We start from the raw sequence: 14,818 nt of genomic DNA on the forward strand, positions 1-14,818 counted from the left end.
TTGTTACTGTTAAATTTTCAGCTTGCTATCTTATATACATAGAAAGGGGTGCTGATCAATATTGAAAATTGTAGCTATTTTTTTCTGAAAAAATAGTAAAAAAAATATGTATGTATTTTTGAATAAAGTTAAAAATTGCTTGAAAGATGTTGTGATTTTTGAACCATCCAAAAAATTGTATGAATAGAAAATTTAATTCTTTTACTATTTTTAAATTTTTGACGTTTTTACGTTTAAATGTATTTTGCGCGAAATACAAAAGCTTTTATACAATTAAAAAAATCGCAAGCAAAAAATATGCTGTATTTTAAATTATTTATAATTATTTTTTTAATTTTTTACTTTCATTTTTGACATTTTTTATATAATGTTTTTTATCAAAAGGTTATTTTATATCCAAATGTTAAAAACCGTTATTTTATTTGTATAAAGAAACAATTCCTTCACTCGATGACCAACATACAAAAACAAGACTGTATGAAAAAACTCCCTTTCATCGCTTCTTGAAACAGTTTTCGTGATCAATCTGCCAAATTTTGACCCGGAAAACCTCTGTTACCTTTTATTTGTCTTTAAGCTCTTTAAGATGCATAATAGACTTTCCCACGCCAAGCGTGGCAGGTTTTTTTTGAGGAAGGACAAACTTCAACAAATAATTCTTTGGTTTTTTGTTGCTCCGGAATAAAGAATATTTTCTTCTTCAAATAAAAAGTGGAGAGGAAAAAAATCATTTTCAATTCGGTTTTTTTTTTTTTGAAAGGAAAAAGATTTTTATTTTCTCCACTTTTTATATAACAACTGATTGGTCAATAAAACATATTTATTTCCTCTTTTGAGGTGTGAGAAACAAGATATTAAAAATCAGTACGATCTGGCATGACAAGAACATGATCATCGCTACTGATCTTGCTGAACAAAGACGTGAACAAGAAACCTCTTCGATTTAATTTAAAAATATATTTTATTTCTTTTTAACTTTACTTAAAAGTATCTTTCTACAAAATTCACACAACATTTATTCACAAAAAGAAAAGTAGGTATCTTAAAATTCTTAATCTAATTCTCAAATTCTATTTCATCAGTTCTTTCCAATTTTCTTTGAAGTCCCCTTGCTTCAATTGCAAATGACGAATGTCTTGAATAAATTGAACCAGTGCTTTGAACAATTTTTGTATCATTAGAAAATTCTACAACAACTCCGAATTCTTCCTTAAGAGCATCTTTAAAAGGAACCTTTGTATGAAAAACAAGAAAATAATATTAGTAAAATTCTTTAAAATAGACAACAAGTAAAAATTACTCCATGATGACGAGCTTTTCTAAACACAAAGAATAGCCAATCCAAAATGCTGCAAGCTGCTGCTACCAAACTTCCAACTAAGAGAACAAAATAAATTCCACCAACATTTGGCATACCCAATTTTGCAGCTTCATTTGCTTCTTTCTTTTTCTGTTAAGAAAACAAAAAACCATGAAGTGGGAAACTTTTAACTTAAAGAGGGTTTCGAGTTAAGGCAAACTTACAGTACAACCAGCTGTTCCCACTTCATTCCACCATTTTGATTTCATTTTAGATAAAACTCCAGATTCTTGAAGCTGGAGAAGAGCATTATTAAGTTTATCACGATAGGGCCAATCTAAAAATATATTAAATTACTATTAATCAAAATTCAACATTGGTTTGTTCTATTTCTTACTCTTTCTCATTGCAACGCCATAACTTTTTTCATCCAACAACTTTCCGACTTGAGTTAAATTACAATTTCTAGCAACATTGTATTCGATTGTTGTTGATTCCATCAAAAATGCATAGTTTTCGGTAAGAACTTTTTGAACTCCTTCATCATTTGTACTGGTCAAATATTTTGAGTTTTTAGTCATGAACTTGTTCATTTTTTTGTAAGGATCTTCTTCAGAGTACTGCAATCGAGAATTAAATTATTCTTAGAATTCATCTTAATTGGGATACTAACTTCAAAAAAATTTCTAGTGCTTCCCTTTCGCTTAGCTCCATACTTGACACCACCTTTTTCCATTGCAAGATCTTGAACATCATCAATAAGACTAATTGGGGTTTCAATTGTCAAACAAGCTGCCAAATTGGCTGTGTAAGATGAAACAACAATAAGCGTAAATAGCCATAAAACACATGCCACGAGTCGTGTCGATAAAGCCCTGTAATATAAAAAAATGTGGTTTTTCTCTCAGCTCTTTTGTTTTTGGTTAACAACAATAAATACTTTGGTGCAATTTCTGATCCTTGTTGAAGTAAAGATCCAGTTGTAAACCAAAGTGAGTTGCCCAAGCTCAATTGGTTTTCTAATTCTGTGGGTTCTTCTATACATGGGTAAGGATTCTCCCATTCATATGGTGATATTCGACCAAGAATAAATAGACTTAGGGACACTCCAAAGTAGGCGATTCCCAAATAGACCCAAACTTCGCCTGAAAATGGGTCCATAAAGGAGAACAATTTTGGTGGATCTTTTCGTGGTTTTTTGTAGAGAATTGAAATTCCTGTTAAAGTAGAATAAATATTAAAAAAAAGTTAAATTACAATTTGATATAAAACAAAACCTAAATTCATGAATGGAATAGTAAAATCAACTCCAGCTTCACGTTCAGATGTTATTGTTAAATCAGTTACACCCAAGTCAGCATTCTAAAAAAAAAAAGTAAAACGAAATACAATAAATTATAAAATAAATTAATTAAAATAAACTAAGAAGGAAGGCAAAAGATAAGATATTGGGTGAAAAGCATTGCAGTTGCGATTATGGAATTTTTAAATTGAATTATATTCATTCTCTCTTAACCTTCCGATAATCATAACACTTCATAGACTTAAAAAAAAAAAGAAAATAGATGGTTCATAAAAAAAATAATACCTGTCAAAAAATGCAAATAAAGAAAAAACAAGTCATGGAGCACCCTATGTTGTCATCGGAAGGAATAAAAATAATTTGCATTATTTTTTCCTCTGATCTTTAACTAATTTTGAAGAAATAATGAAGAAGGCAATTTATCTTGAAAGAAAACGATACCTACAATTTTCCAATTTTTTTTTTGGCAACAGAAGGGTACATTAGCTGTGTTCCTTTCGGCTACAGTATTTACTGCTTAGTATATTCTAGTTGCATTCAACCATTGAATAATTACAAATAGAAGTGGAAACCCAGGGAAATTTGCATATTATTTCCATATATTAGTAGAGTAACTAAAGCAAATTATTAGGGAACCCGGCCGAACAGCTCTGATTTTGACGATTTTTTTTTCAAACGTAGGTAATTAAAAATACTTTAAAGTCTATAAATTAAAAATTGCCGGTGTTGCCGTATTGTTTTTTAAAATTAAAATTAAATTTTTTTTTTAATTTCATAAAACAAATGATAGCAAAAGACTCTCTAGGTAATTTAAGGAAAATATATAAAAGGCAGTAAGGGACAATCTTAGATCGTTTAAGCGATAAATGCAATTTTCTAACATTCTGACCTCAAACACAAAAAAAAATATTTTGAAAACAACGGCAACACCTACAATATTTTAAAATACATTTTTAAAAAGCCAGAAGCTCATTCTTATCTCTTAAATTTAAACCCACTAAATTTAATCAAGACTTTTTGAAAAAATGGTCCTCAAACTCAGAATTAAAAAAAAAAATGTTATTAGAAAAATTTAAAATGACTTTTTTCCAAATTTTTTCTAATAAAATATGAATTTATTTAAAAAAAATGTTTGGCCATAAATATTATCAGTTGAATTTCGAAGCAAAAAAGGTAAAATATATCACACTTTTGAAAAAAAAAAAAAGTAAAAATTACTTCAATTTCAATGGTTTTTTTTTTATTAAAACTGAATTTTTGCATTGAAATTATTAATTTTCTCAAAGACTGTGGTAAATAGGAACTTTAAATTTTTGCTATTTAACTTTCAACAGTAAGGGTTATTAAATGAATAAAAAATAATTTTATGTTTAGATGTTGAACTTTAAAAAAAAAATAAGTTACATTTTTTTTCAAAACTTTTATTAAAAACAGTTCTTCGAAAATGAAATACTTTTTAATTTTTTTCATAAACCGTAATACATATTGACATTTCCTTTTATAATTTGAAATCATAATAAATGCGGCCAAAAAAAATTGAAAATAGATGCATTTTATATTACGACCAAGTTTAAAAAACGACATGTTAAAATTTTTTCAATATTTTTTTTTTTTTTTTCAAAAATCTGAGTTCAATTACCATTCTTTCAAAAGCCGTTCATTCTTCTTCTTCTTCCTTTTTCTCGGCGCTGTTATGATCTCGATGTCGAGGGGATCATAACCTTCCCACGTTACTGCTTCACACTAGTGATCCGATTGTGGGGTTCGCCGGGTTGACCTCAGAAATCGGCGGCAAGTCTCCCGGTTTTGTATTGTTCCGTTTCTGAGGCCAACTGAATGCTGGTGTTTTTGCATTTGCTTGTACCAGGAGTTTTTAGGCCAACCTTTCTTTTTATTTCGTGTTGGAACGTTATATGATATTGCTTTTTTGACGGGGTTCTCAGGATCTCCCCTTTGAACATGGCAATACCAACTGAGTCGGTCGTGTTCAATTTTTTGGGAGATGGTATTTTTAACATGAAGGCTTCCTCGGATCTTTGTACTTCTAATTCTATCAAAAGCCGTTCATTCAATTAACTTAATTTTAATTTTACATATATGACTAAGCTTCTAGCTTTTAAAAAATGTATATTTGAATATTGTAGGTTGCCGTTGTGTTCAAATATTTTTTTTTGTGCTTGAAGTCAATTAATAAGAAAATTGCATCTATCGCTTGAACTATGGAAGATTGTCCATCACTCCCATATATGTTTTTTCCTTGAATTTCCTAGACAATCTTTTGGCATCAATTAATTTATGAAATTTAAGAAAAATTTTTGAAAAATATTTGTTTTTGTTCACAAAAATCTTCAATTAAATTTAAAAAATCAAAACGGCAACACCGGCAATTCTTAATCTATAGACTTTAAAGTATTTTTAATTACCGACGTTTGAAAAAAAAGATCATCAAAATCTAAGCTGTTCGGCCGGGTTCCCTAATATTGCCAATTTTTGAGCTTTAGTTACTCCACTATATCCCCTTTACGGATTGATCGATTTTGTTTAAATTTTGCACAATAATACTTAAAATTATCCTTAATAATTTAGCATTACAAGATATTTAAAATATTATTAAACTAATATTCTTGAATCATAAAAAAATCGAAAATTAAATCCATTTTTTTTAGTACCTATTACGTTTAATTCACTTTTATCTAGATATCTTGAAGATTTTTCTTCGAGTATAGACTGTAAGCTAATGGCTTCAAATAAAAAATATTAAACCATATTTTTCGTATGAGGAATAGAAAATTTACTGTAATTTTAGTGTAACTTATGCATACAATTCCCGCTTAAAATCAAGTCTTAACATCGTTAAACAAGAAAAATAAAATTACTTACTTACCCCAACCATAATTTCGTGGACCATTCCCGTTGAAATATTTGTTTTTGTATCATAGAATCCATAATTATCATGAACATGAATCTTAAACGTAAAATTAAATCCCAGTTTCTCGGCCAATTCTTTTATAAGATCAACTCCAAATCCTTCATAACGATCATTTCCATTTAGTTTATCTGTTGACTGTTTAAGCATTGCATATGGTGCATTCTTAAATTTAATAATATATTTAGTTATGAAAACTATTTTTATATCCTTGACTAAAGCTTACCAAGGCCAAAAGAACTGCAAACGTTTTGTTAACCAAAGTCAATTCGCCAGTGTCTATGACAACGTTAGAAGCCGCATATCTACTGAACCTTAGACTTTGATGTGTACTCCAGTGACCAATTGTTGCCAGACCAGCCGCTGTTAATTCAATGATTTCAAATGTGTAATTTGTACGTCGACGCCCATTAAAAAGGATTTTTCCTGTTAGACCTTCTATTTCACTCTGAAAGCCAAAAACAGATTACATAAAACACAACAATAAACTCAATAAAACCAGATTTTATACCAAAGCCAAATAATTTGAAAAAGTGTATCCATTATCCAAAACTTCTTTATCATCACAATTTAATGGCGCTGATTTGAGTTCTATTGACTTTGTGCCTTCAGCAAAAAGCCTGACTGCATCATAAAGTAGTGCCATTTCAAGAGTTATAGGGCAAGAAACTATTTAAAAAGAAAGAAACGTTTTATTTTAATTGAAAAAGTTTTCACTTGGATAACAATTTATTCTAACCGTTTCTGTCAATATCATCTTCTGGATATCCTAAAGCAGTTATCAATAGTTTTACTTCAGGCTGATCTGGTGAAAACATTCTTATACCAGTGATGTTTGCTTCACTGTATTTAAATTCTTCCAAGTCGATAGTCTGTAGATCTAAGTTTCCAATTATGTATTTATAATCTTCGGTAATCATTCCAGTTTGTTGTGCCTGTAATGGAAATGTAAAATCTTGTACAAGTGAATTTTACCTTTTGTAAAGTTCTACTTTTGTGAAAGAACAGCCCAAAGTTGGCCTTTGGCCTTTTCTATTGAACAAAAAAAAAAAAAAAAAAAACACTTGGAATGGTTGCAGTAGACAATAATAGTCGAGTAAAATTAAGCATACATTTTGTAAAATCTCGGAATCCAGGGAAAGTCGATTAATGTGTAAAACGAGTAATGGGCTGCATTATTAAATGGTCAAAGAAGATTACGGCAGCTTTTAAGAACCCTTTAATAAAATAAAAGTTGTGTTATTTTCATATCTTCTAAGTGTACCGCTTCTAAACTTTTTTTGGTATTAACCAAAGATTAACTTAACTGTCAACACAATTTTTACCACAAGATTCAACATTCAAGTTATACTTTTCTGAGGGTTTTAGGGGTGCTGAATCAAGACTTTTCAGTTATTTTCAAAGTGCATCGAAATTTCATTTTTTAGATATCGGCAATGGAATACCTTGAACAAGTTCAATTGATATGAAATTACTTAAAATATTATTTCCTCAATTTAACGTTAAGATGTGCCTTAGAAACTTTAATTTTTTTAAATCACTCACAAATCTAGAAATAAGGGTAAATGAGTAGATAAAATAGTCATATCATTCACGGGTATCAGCTCCGTTCCATTCGAGATAGTAGTTAATTTATGAGTAGATGATATAGTGCATTTGCTACGAGTAGATACGAATCGAATTGATCTAGTTGAAAGTGGGTTCCATTGAAAATCGCTAGTTAACTATTATTAATACTTTATAACATCACAAAGGAACAGGGATATTGTTTGAATATGAGTAGTTTTTTGTCGTTTCTTTAAAGTGACTTCAATGACAAGACTGCATACTTAAAATTTTTCGCAACAATCTTATTATAAGTCTCACCTGCGCCAAGACTTCTGGAAGCGTTTCCTTTGATCCAACTATAACAATAAGATTATCCTGTGATTTTCGTATTCTTCGCAGTACATTTCTATAATCTCCATCTGGTTCTAAGCCATATCGACGTACCGATATAAACGGACCATCTTCTTCAGCATACAATTCCACTAAACCATTTAAAATAGGAAGATACTCTCCTAAAACAAAAACAAAAAAAATCCATATTAATATCTAATGGCGTTTTCGATTGGCAGTGCGGAAGCGTCCGGAATCATTCTGAAAAAATTTTATTCATACAAAACTGTCAGTTTTGTGCGAATAAAACGCTTTCAGAATGATTCCGGACTGCCAATCGAAATTACTATAAGTTATTCAAAACATTGAAAATTCTTTCAAACCTGACTCATAAAGAAAAGTAAAAATTTTCCATTCAAAAACTTTGATAAGATCATACAAACATCTAGCAATATCATTTGGTAAAGGATGTAAATTTATGACAGCTCTATTTGGATCGAATTCCTTGTGCGAATAAATGTATGGAACTTCCTTTGAATCACACACATTCATCATATGCAAGGCGGAACTTTTTGAAGTTGTTCCAAAAACTCCACCAAGACCAGTCTGAAAAATAAAATGTATAAATGTTTTTTTGAAATATTAAAAACATATTCCATTTACCGTCATCATGTTGCATAGCTTTTGAGATGCCTCATATGCATTTCCAAATGCCACCTCATCGATCACGCCCACAAGGGGTACAGTCAAATCAAGATTCGCCCTTGCTATTGAACTTTCAAAAACCGTTGACATCTCTTGGACATTTTGGTCGGCAATCAAACCTGTTGGTTTTCGAAAATAAAAAAAAAAAAAAAAACATAAATAGAAATAGAAATCAAACCACACACTCATCACCCAAAAATCAACAAAAACAAAACACAGAAAATCATTCCGAAACGTTTTAATTTTGAAATCATGAGTATTCAAAAAAATGACGTTTCCAACATAATTTTTTAAAAAAATCGGCAGACAAAACTTGTCAAATACTTTGAGTAATTGATTATATTTAAAATATAGAAAAAAAACACACTATTTACCAATTCGAATACCATCGGATTCTGTCTGATAATTTGAGTAAGTCACGGCCGTACCAAATGACGTCACAAAAATGACAATGAATGGAAACAAACTTTTAATTTTCATCTTGAAAAAACGTTTTATCAAACAAAAATAAAAAAAAAATATTTTTAATTTTTATTCATCTTTTCTATTTTACTTTCTATTAATAAAAACAACAACAAAAAATTGACGAGCGATTGTAGTCGATTGATCTTATTCAGGAGAATGGAGAAAAACGACTGAGAAGTCTTTTGTTTACAGTCGCATGGAAAAGCTTGATTGGTACTTAGGAACTCGCCTCAAGATGTTGGCTGGCCTAAATGCCAAAATTCCATTCGCTAGAAATTTTTCTATATACAACAAAAGTGTTTGGGTTTTTTACAGAATCTATAAAAAACACATATAAATAGACTTGTAGGAGACAAAAATAATTTGATGTTTTGAGAACGGAAGAATGAAACATTTTACGAGCTAGACAAAATAATATTATCGTGGACATATGAATATATAGTGCCAGACAGCTTTTAGAAAATTTTAACACTCCTATAGTTGACGAATGAGAAAGAAATTAAGGCAATTTACGATAATAATGAACCTATCTTCACATGAAACCCAATAAAGCTTTGTATTAACGGAAGCAGGCTTTCGCTACACTTTGATCACTTTTCCTTCAACAACTGTATGAAACCAAACTTATTTTATCACATTTATGTAACTATGAGCAGAAATGTCAGTAATGGCTCTTTCGCAATATTTGAAGGAAGCGGTCATTAGTGTCGATCGGTGCAGGTATGTGAAATTGGTCAGTGGGTCAGCAAAATTATTTCTTGATTTTTTATGATTGGTGGGGACACAGAATTTCACTTCTCATGAGTCCCTAAGAAAATCAAAATCGCGTCATATGTTATTCAAGGTCAAATGTAGGACTCTCAACTTTCCAAAAAAAAAGTGTTTGGACAATGGTATAAGTTGCTTATAATGTTAAAATTCTTAAAAATTTTAATTTAATTTTATCATTATTTTAATAGAAATGTTAAAAAGGGATTAAAAAAATACTGTTTAAATACTAAAAACCCCTTTTTAAGTGGTCTTCATCTCCAATATATGGAAAAAAAAAATTAGGATTTTTTTTTATATATTTTTCTTATAAAAAGTAAAAAATTTCAAAAAAAAAAAAAAAAAAAAAAAATTTGGTATGCTTTTCTTACGGCCAATTTCTTCACATGAGTACTAAGCGAGCTTAGTACCCGGTCTAGCTAGACCAGGTCCTAGCACTGGTACTCGGTCCTAACGAAAAGTTAGTACCTGAGCATTTCTTCACATTTATAGGACCTGATCTAAGTTCACAACGCGGTCCTAAGAATTTAATCGTATAAAACTGGTCTAACTGTCATTTTGACAATATTTTGATGTTTGAAATTATTTTATTTTGAAATTTCAACAAATAAAACAGAACAAATATACATAAAACGTTAAATTAATGGTATCATTGAGAAAATAATAAAAAAATTATAATAAATTTTAAGAAAACCCAACAAAAAAAAAGAAATTTAAGTTCAATCAAGAAGTGTCACAATCAAAAATAGAATGTTATGATCTACATAAATAAAATTGGCAAATCTCATAACCAGATCACGAACAATGACGAGAGATTTTTTCAATAATCTGGGCTGGCAACGGATGAACTACCAGTCCCCTGCAGGAATAAATATATTAAGAAATAACATAAACAGTTTGCATATAGATGTATAAATCAACATATTTCAATAAAAATAACAGTATTTTAAGGCGCATTTCTTTTTTTGGTGAGTTTCTCATAGAAGTCATCGGTGCAAATCGCATTATTTTAACATTACTTGTAGACGAGCTTGCACATAGCCTTCAAAAAAATTTGTTAATGGAACAAACATATTAGTTTGGGTTCGAAACTATAAGATTGATGTCGAACATCCATCTGTGATACTGTGGTTCAAAACTTGTTCCACCCAAAAAAATGGAGTCGAAAGATCATACTTTTGGAGTAGTCGTAGGCTACTATTTTCCAAGTCTGAGTATAACAATGGTAAATGGTTTCAGCATTGTCGGGTACGTCTAGAAATGCAAATGCAGAGTGCCTACGCAAAGATAATCTTTTTTGACTTAGTTTTGACTTTTAGAAAGTTCAATATACATTTTTGTTACTTTTTCATCCAGAAGTGTTCTTTTCTTCATTCTTCACGTTCTGGTATTGCATTTCTCATTTCAGGTGTTTTTGGTAAATTTTAAAAAATCATTAATTTTACTAAAATCAACATAAAAAGCCGGAAATAACACCCAAGAAATTAAAAAATCTGTAAGATATCTTTTAAAAAAAATGAAATTCATTGCTTTCATTCAAGTACTAACCGCTAGACTACCGATTTCGAGGTCCTAACAAATACCGAGTCCTAACTAATACTCGGTACCAATTTGACAGTACTAAGGCTTAGGACCTTTGTGAAGAAATCACTTGGTACCGATTTGAGTACTAACGATTGGTATAATAACTGGGTACCAGCCGATTTTGAGGAGCTAGTACTCAAAGTACTAGTACTAGTACCTAACTAGTACTCGGTCCTAAATTGACAGTATTAGGACCTAGTACTTGGGTGAAGAAATGAGTTGATACCGATTTGAGTACTAACTTTAGGACTAGGACCGGTACTAGCGCTAGGACTCTGTGAAGAAATCGGCCGTTAGAAAAATTATTATTTGACACATTACAAAAAAATTTCAAACAATTTTATCGACCCGTTTTCAAAATTTGATTATTCAAAATAAAAAAAAAATAAATCGTTTAAAGTTCAACATGGAAGGTTTTGGAATTTACTAGAAATTTTAATATTACTGTTTCAGACGTTTTTGTATATTTTTTTTTTGTTTTTTTTTTGAAATCAAGAAAATGGTTCTATGACACCTGCCGCAGATAATTGCCCAAAAAATGTTTTTTGTATTACAAAAATTGGAACTTTTTTGCTTGCCCACAAGTTTTTTGTAATTAAAATCGTTAATTCCAGTTTAGAGAAAAAATAAAAATAGTTTCAGCCGCTTAGGCTGTAGATCGAAATATAAACAGACAGAATAGAGGAACCATTTTTTTCGTATTCTCTATCATTGTGGATTTTTCTTTTCTGACTCTGACCCCTCTTCGATTTTTTTTTAGAGAAATAATTACAAATATTTGAAAAGTTGAAAAATTTTAATATTGTGTAAAAAAAACTCACGATAACGACAAAATATTTTTTCGAATGAACCCAAAAAACGTTGTTTGTACTTTGTATGCATTCGAATCTGACGTGATCGAAAATTTTGAAATGTTCAAATACAATAGCATGAAAAAATTATAATAGAAAACAATTGCATTATTTTTCTCAACACAAAGGTACTTCATTTTCTAGAAAAAATCAAAAATGCAGACATTTTAACTCGCACATTACTCCTCATCTCGAAAAGTCAAAAAAATTATACCTAGCTGAAGACAAACTAAATATTTAAGTTATATACATCTTCTAACATGTCTTGTCTAGCCAAACATCATCTAGATGGTTTTTATATTTGTTTTGAATTTTTCGCTTTTCGGTCAGTTTCTCCGGAGACATTTTTGAGAGCGTGTCAGCAAGCAAATGAAAAGCTTTTCCATTTCAATCGTAAACAAAATACTTTTCAGTCGTTCTTCTCCATTCCGTTTGAAAACATTCATACAAAATACAAACTCGAAGCATTTTTAGAATTATTTTGTCTTTCACAATTTTTATAAATAGATTTTATTTTTTCATAATTATTTGGAAATGAAATTTAATTTTCGAATTTCTTAAAAATGAAAATATCAAGAAATGTGTTTCCAGTAATCATTGTCGTTTTACTTGCATCAATTCAATTGACATGGACATACGAGTACTCCTACAATCCACCAGGAGTCGATGGGTTGCGAATCGGTAAATTCATTTTTCATTTATTTTGAATTAATTATTTTTAATCATTGCTTACCTTTGAAAATGATGAATATAGATTAAATTGTTTTGTCAAATGCATTAAATGTGTATTTTCTTCCAGGTTTAATTTCCGACCAAAATGTCCCAGAGATGACAACAATTTTTGAAAGTGCAATTCAAACGGCAAATGTAGATTTAGAAATACCACTTCAGTCTTCAACAGCTGAAATAGTTTATGGTAATTCATTTGAAGCTTACACCACTCTATGCCGAATGTTAATGGTAAAAATTCATATTTTATTCATTTTTGTAATTGTATGATAGTTTCCTTTCCATCTTTTTTAATTAACTAATAATGTTAATATAAGGTACTCTTCACAACAAACAATTATTTTGACCAGGCAATTTATTGCAGATCAGACTGTGAAACTGTTTATCAGTAAGATGTCCATTGTGATACTGTATGATTGTAAGGCTTTCCTTACTAATTCAAATAGTTGGAGCTTTTGAAAAGTGGTGTAGCTATCTATGATTGTTAGATTTATGGGGAAATAGCTATTTAGGGGTTATAATAACTTATCTTGTTCAAAAGGCGGGAACTTGGATTTTTATATAAGACCCATTCTGAAGTCTATTTGGATTTTTGAATGAAAAGTTATCTGCAAATATTTAAGGGCTTTTCTGGCCTTGAATTCTGTTTTCTTTCAACTTGTATCAGGGGAATGGAACTATTCTTCGATTTGTTAAGAGCTGAAATGAGATCATTGGCTTTATTGCTTAAATCATATTTATTTCAGGATTTAAGTAACTCTTTTCAAAGTTTTACTATATTTTTACCAAAAAGTTTTTAGATAGTTACGGAAAGCTAGCTCTTTAGTAGTCACATCTTAGATAGAATTGCATGTATCTATGATCTGATAAGTAACAGTTTCCAATTTGTGATCCTGTCTTCTCGTTTTCTGGCTATGAATGTTTGTGCATTTCTACTAAAATATGATTAAAACAAAAAGTGTATCACCTCTATCGTTTATATTTGTACTTCCCAGGTCCGGTTTTTTGGCCTTTGCATCACAACCAATATCGACTTAATTCAAAATCGATACTTTTTGAATTGTGAAACAATTTTTCTCAACGTGCGATATGTAGTTACAGGAGATTTTTTCAGATTACCTTATTTTTTAACCTCAAGAGTGGTCCAACTGTTTGCCTGCATGTTTTTTATTCTGACATCGATAACAGTGGTAACGAAATGAATTTTATTTTTTGTATGAATTTCATTCCGAATCAAAATATTTCTCGACCACTTTTCTCGATGTGAGAATGTAGCCACTTAACAGCCAACTTTCTCCTCCAGCTTGAATAGAGTAGAAAAATCATTGTGCTCTGAAAAGATATAGAGCCATAAGTCACAGCTTTACCTCCATTCTATACCTTTTTTTAACTCAGATCTATCACGGACTCAGTTTTTTTTAGCTTTGGGAGTTGTTTAGCCAGATCCAACATCCAGATTACTAGAGGAGCCCACGTTGAGCGCACTACTTCAACAATGTTTACCTTACGTTGATGAAAAACAATCACGTAACCTTTTTTTTAAATCTCCCTTTTTTTCTAGACCGGTATTGGTGGAGTTTTTGGACCTTCGGCAAGAAATTCAGCTTTACATTTGTTAAATATTTGCGATCTGAAAGAAATTCCTTATGTTTATTCTCATATGAATATTGGTGTAGAAAAACCCATGATAAACTTACATCCTCATCCCAGTCATATTGCTCAAGTTATACGAGATATCGCAGATGCTTACACTTGGACAAGTTTTACATTCCTTTATGAGTCAGGTAGGTACATCTTCTGAAATAAAAGCCAAGAAATTAAAATATTACTACTTTTCAAGGTGAATTTCTTCCTATTCTCAATGAGTTAATGGATTTATACAAACTTGGAGGTCCATTCATAACAGTTCGAAGATATGATTTGCAATTGAATGGAAATTATAGAGCCGTCTTACGAAGAGTTCGGAAATCAGACGATAGTAATGTTGTTATTGTCGGATCTACACAATCGTTACCAGAAGTTCTGAAACAGGTTAAGAATTTTTTTAAATAGAAAAGTTATTCTTTCATTGGTTTAATTATTTTTTTCTTTTTGAAAGGCTAAACAAGTTGGTATTATAACCGAAGATTATAATTACATTATTGCAAATCTTGATCTGCAGACCATTGATTTGGAAGACTTTAGACATAGCGAAGCCAATATTACTAGTTTTCGCTTGTTTTCTCCTGATCAACCGGAAGTTAAAAAACTTATTCAGGAATTAGGATATCCTGAGGATGATAATGAAAGAAATAGTAAGTATACAATAA

At 30.3% G+C, this 14,818-nt stretch overlaps 2 protein-coding genes across 6 annotated transcripts in view; one reads left to right on the forward strand and one right to left on the reverse strand.

Annotated features, from left to right (window-relative positions):
* LOC129914391 (glutamate receptor ionotropic, kainate 2-like) overlaps positions 1–14,818 on the forward strand; it is a 31,052-nt gene that overhangs the window by 12,516 nt on the left and 3,718 nt on the right. The window contains exons 1-5 of one of the 2 annotated variants that reach the window (XM_055993608.1): positions 12,061–12,461; positions 12,580–12,740; positions 14,071–14,293; positions 14,350–14,540; positions 14,608–14,803. In XM_055993608.1, coding sequence (XP_055849583.1) covers positions 12,344–12,461; positions 12,580–12,740; positions 14,071–14,293; positions 14,350–14,540; positions 14,608–14,803 — 889 coding nt within the window. In that variant the 5' untranslated portion in view covers positions 12,061–12,343. Of the gene's footprint in view, positions 1–12,060; positions 12,462–12,579; positions 12,741–14,070; positions 14,294–14,349; positions 14,541–14,607; positions 14,804–14,818 lie in introns of those variants that run through there. The other variant, XM_055993609.1, reaches the window with a different exon arrangement.
* LOC129914390 (glutamate receptor ionotropic, kainate 2-like) lies at positions 943–12,626 on the reverse strand. Of its 4 annotated transcripts, none has more exons than XM_055993605.1 (15): positions 12,514–12,626; positions 8,071–8,231; positions 7,791–8,013; positions 7,396–7,589; positions 6,269–6,464; positions 6,041–6,198; positions 5,756–5,977; positions 5,488–5,694; positions 2,578–2,662; positions 2,241–2,517; positions 1,974–2,175; positions 1,698–1,920; positions 1,525–1,637; positions 1,301–1,450; positions 943–1,233 (listed from the first exon to the last, which is right to left on the reverse strand). In XM_055993605.1, exons 2-15 carry the CDS (start codon positions 8,200–8,202, stop codon positions 1,057–1,059), a joined length of 2,559 nt encoding a protein of 852 aa, XP_055849580.1. In that variant the 5' UTR covers positions 8,203–8,231; positions 12,514–12,626; the 3' UTR covers positions 943–1,056. The 4 variants fall into 4 exon arrangements, with proteins under 4 accessions (XP_055849580.1, XP_055849578.1, XP_055849582.1 ...); XM_055993603.1 differs by lacking the exon at positions 12,514–12,626 and adding an exon at positions 8,487–9,522; XM_055993607.1 differs by lacking the exon at positions 12,514–12,626 and adding an exon at positions 8,305–8,406.

This window comes from Episyrphus balteatus, chromosome 3 (assembly GCF_945859705.1).
Source record: "Episyrphus balteatus chromosome 3, idEpiBalt1.1, whole genome shotgun sequence".
In the NCBI taxonomy this organism is placed as follows: domain Eukaryota; kingdom Metazoa; phylum Arthropoda; class Insecta; order Diptera; family Syrphidae; genus Episyrphus; species Episyrphus balteatus.

Coding starts and splice junctions, on each gene's coding strand:
- LOC129914390 (XM_055993603.1), bottom strand. CDS start 8,592: ATGAAAATTAAAAGTTTGTTTCCATTCATTGTCATTTTTGTGACGTCA. Junction 6,465..7,395: donor TTCCAGAAGTCTTGGCGCAG/GTGAGACTTATA, acceptor TTTCCATTACAG/GCACAACAAACTGGAATGAT. Junction 5,978..6,040: donor TTTCAAATTATTTGGCTTTG/GTATAAAATCTG, acceptor TTTGGCTTTCAG/AGTGAAATAGAAGGTCTAAC.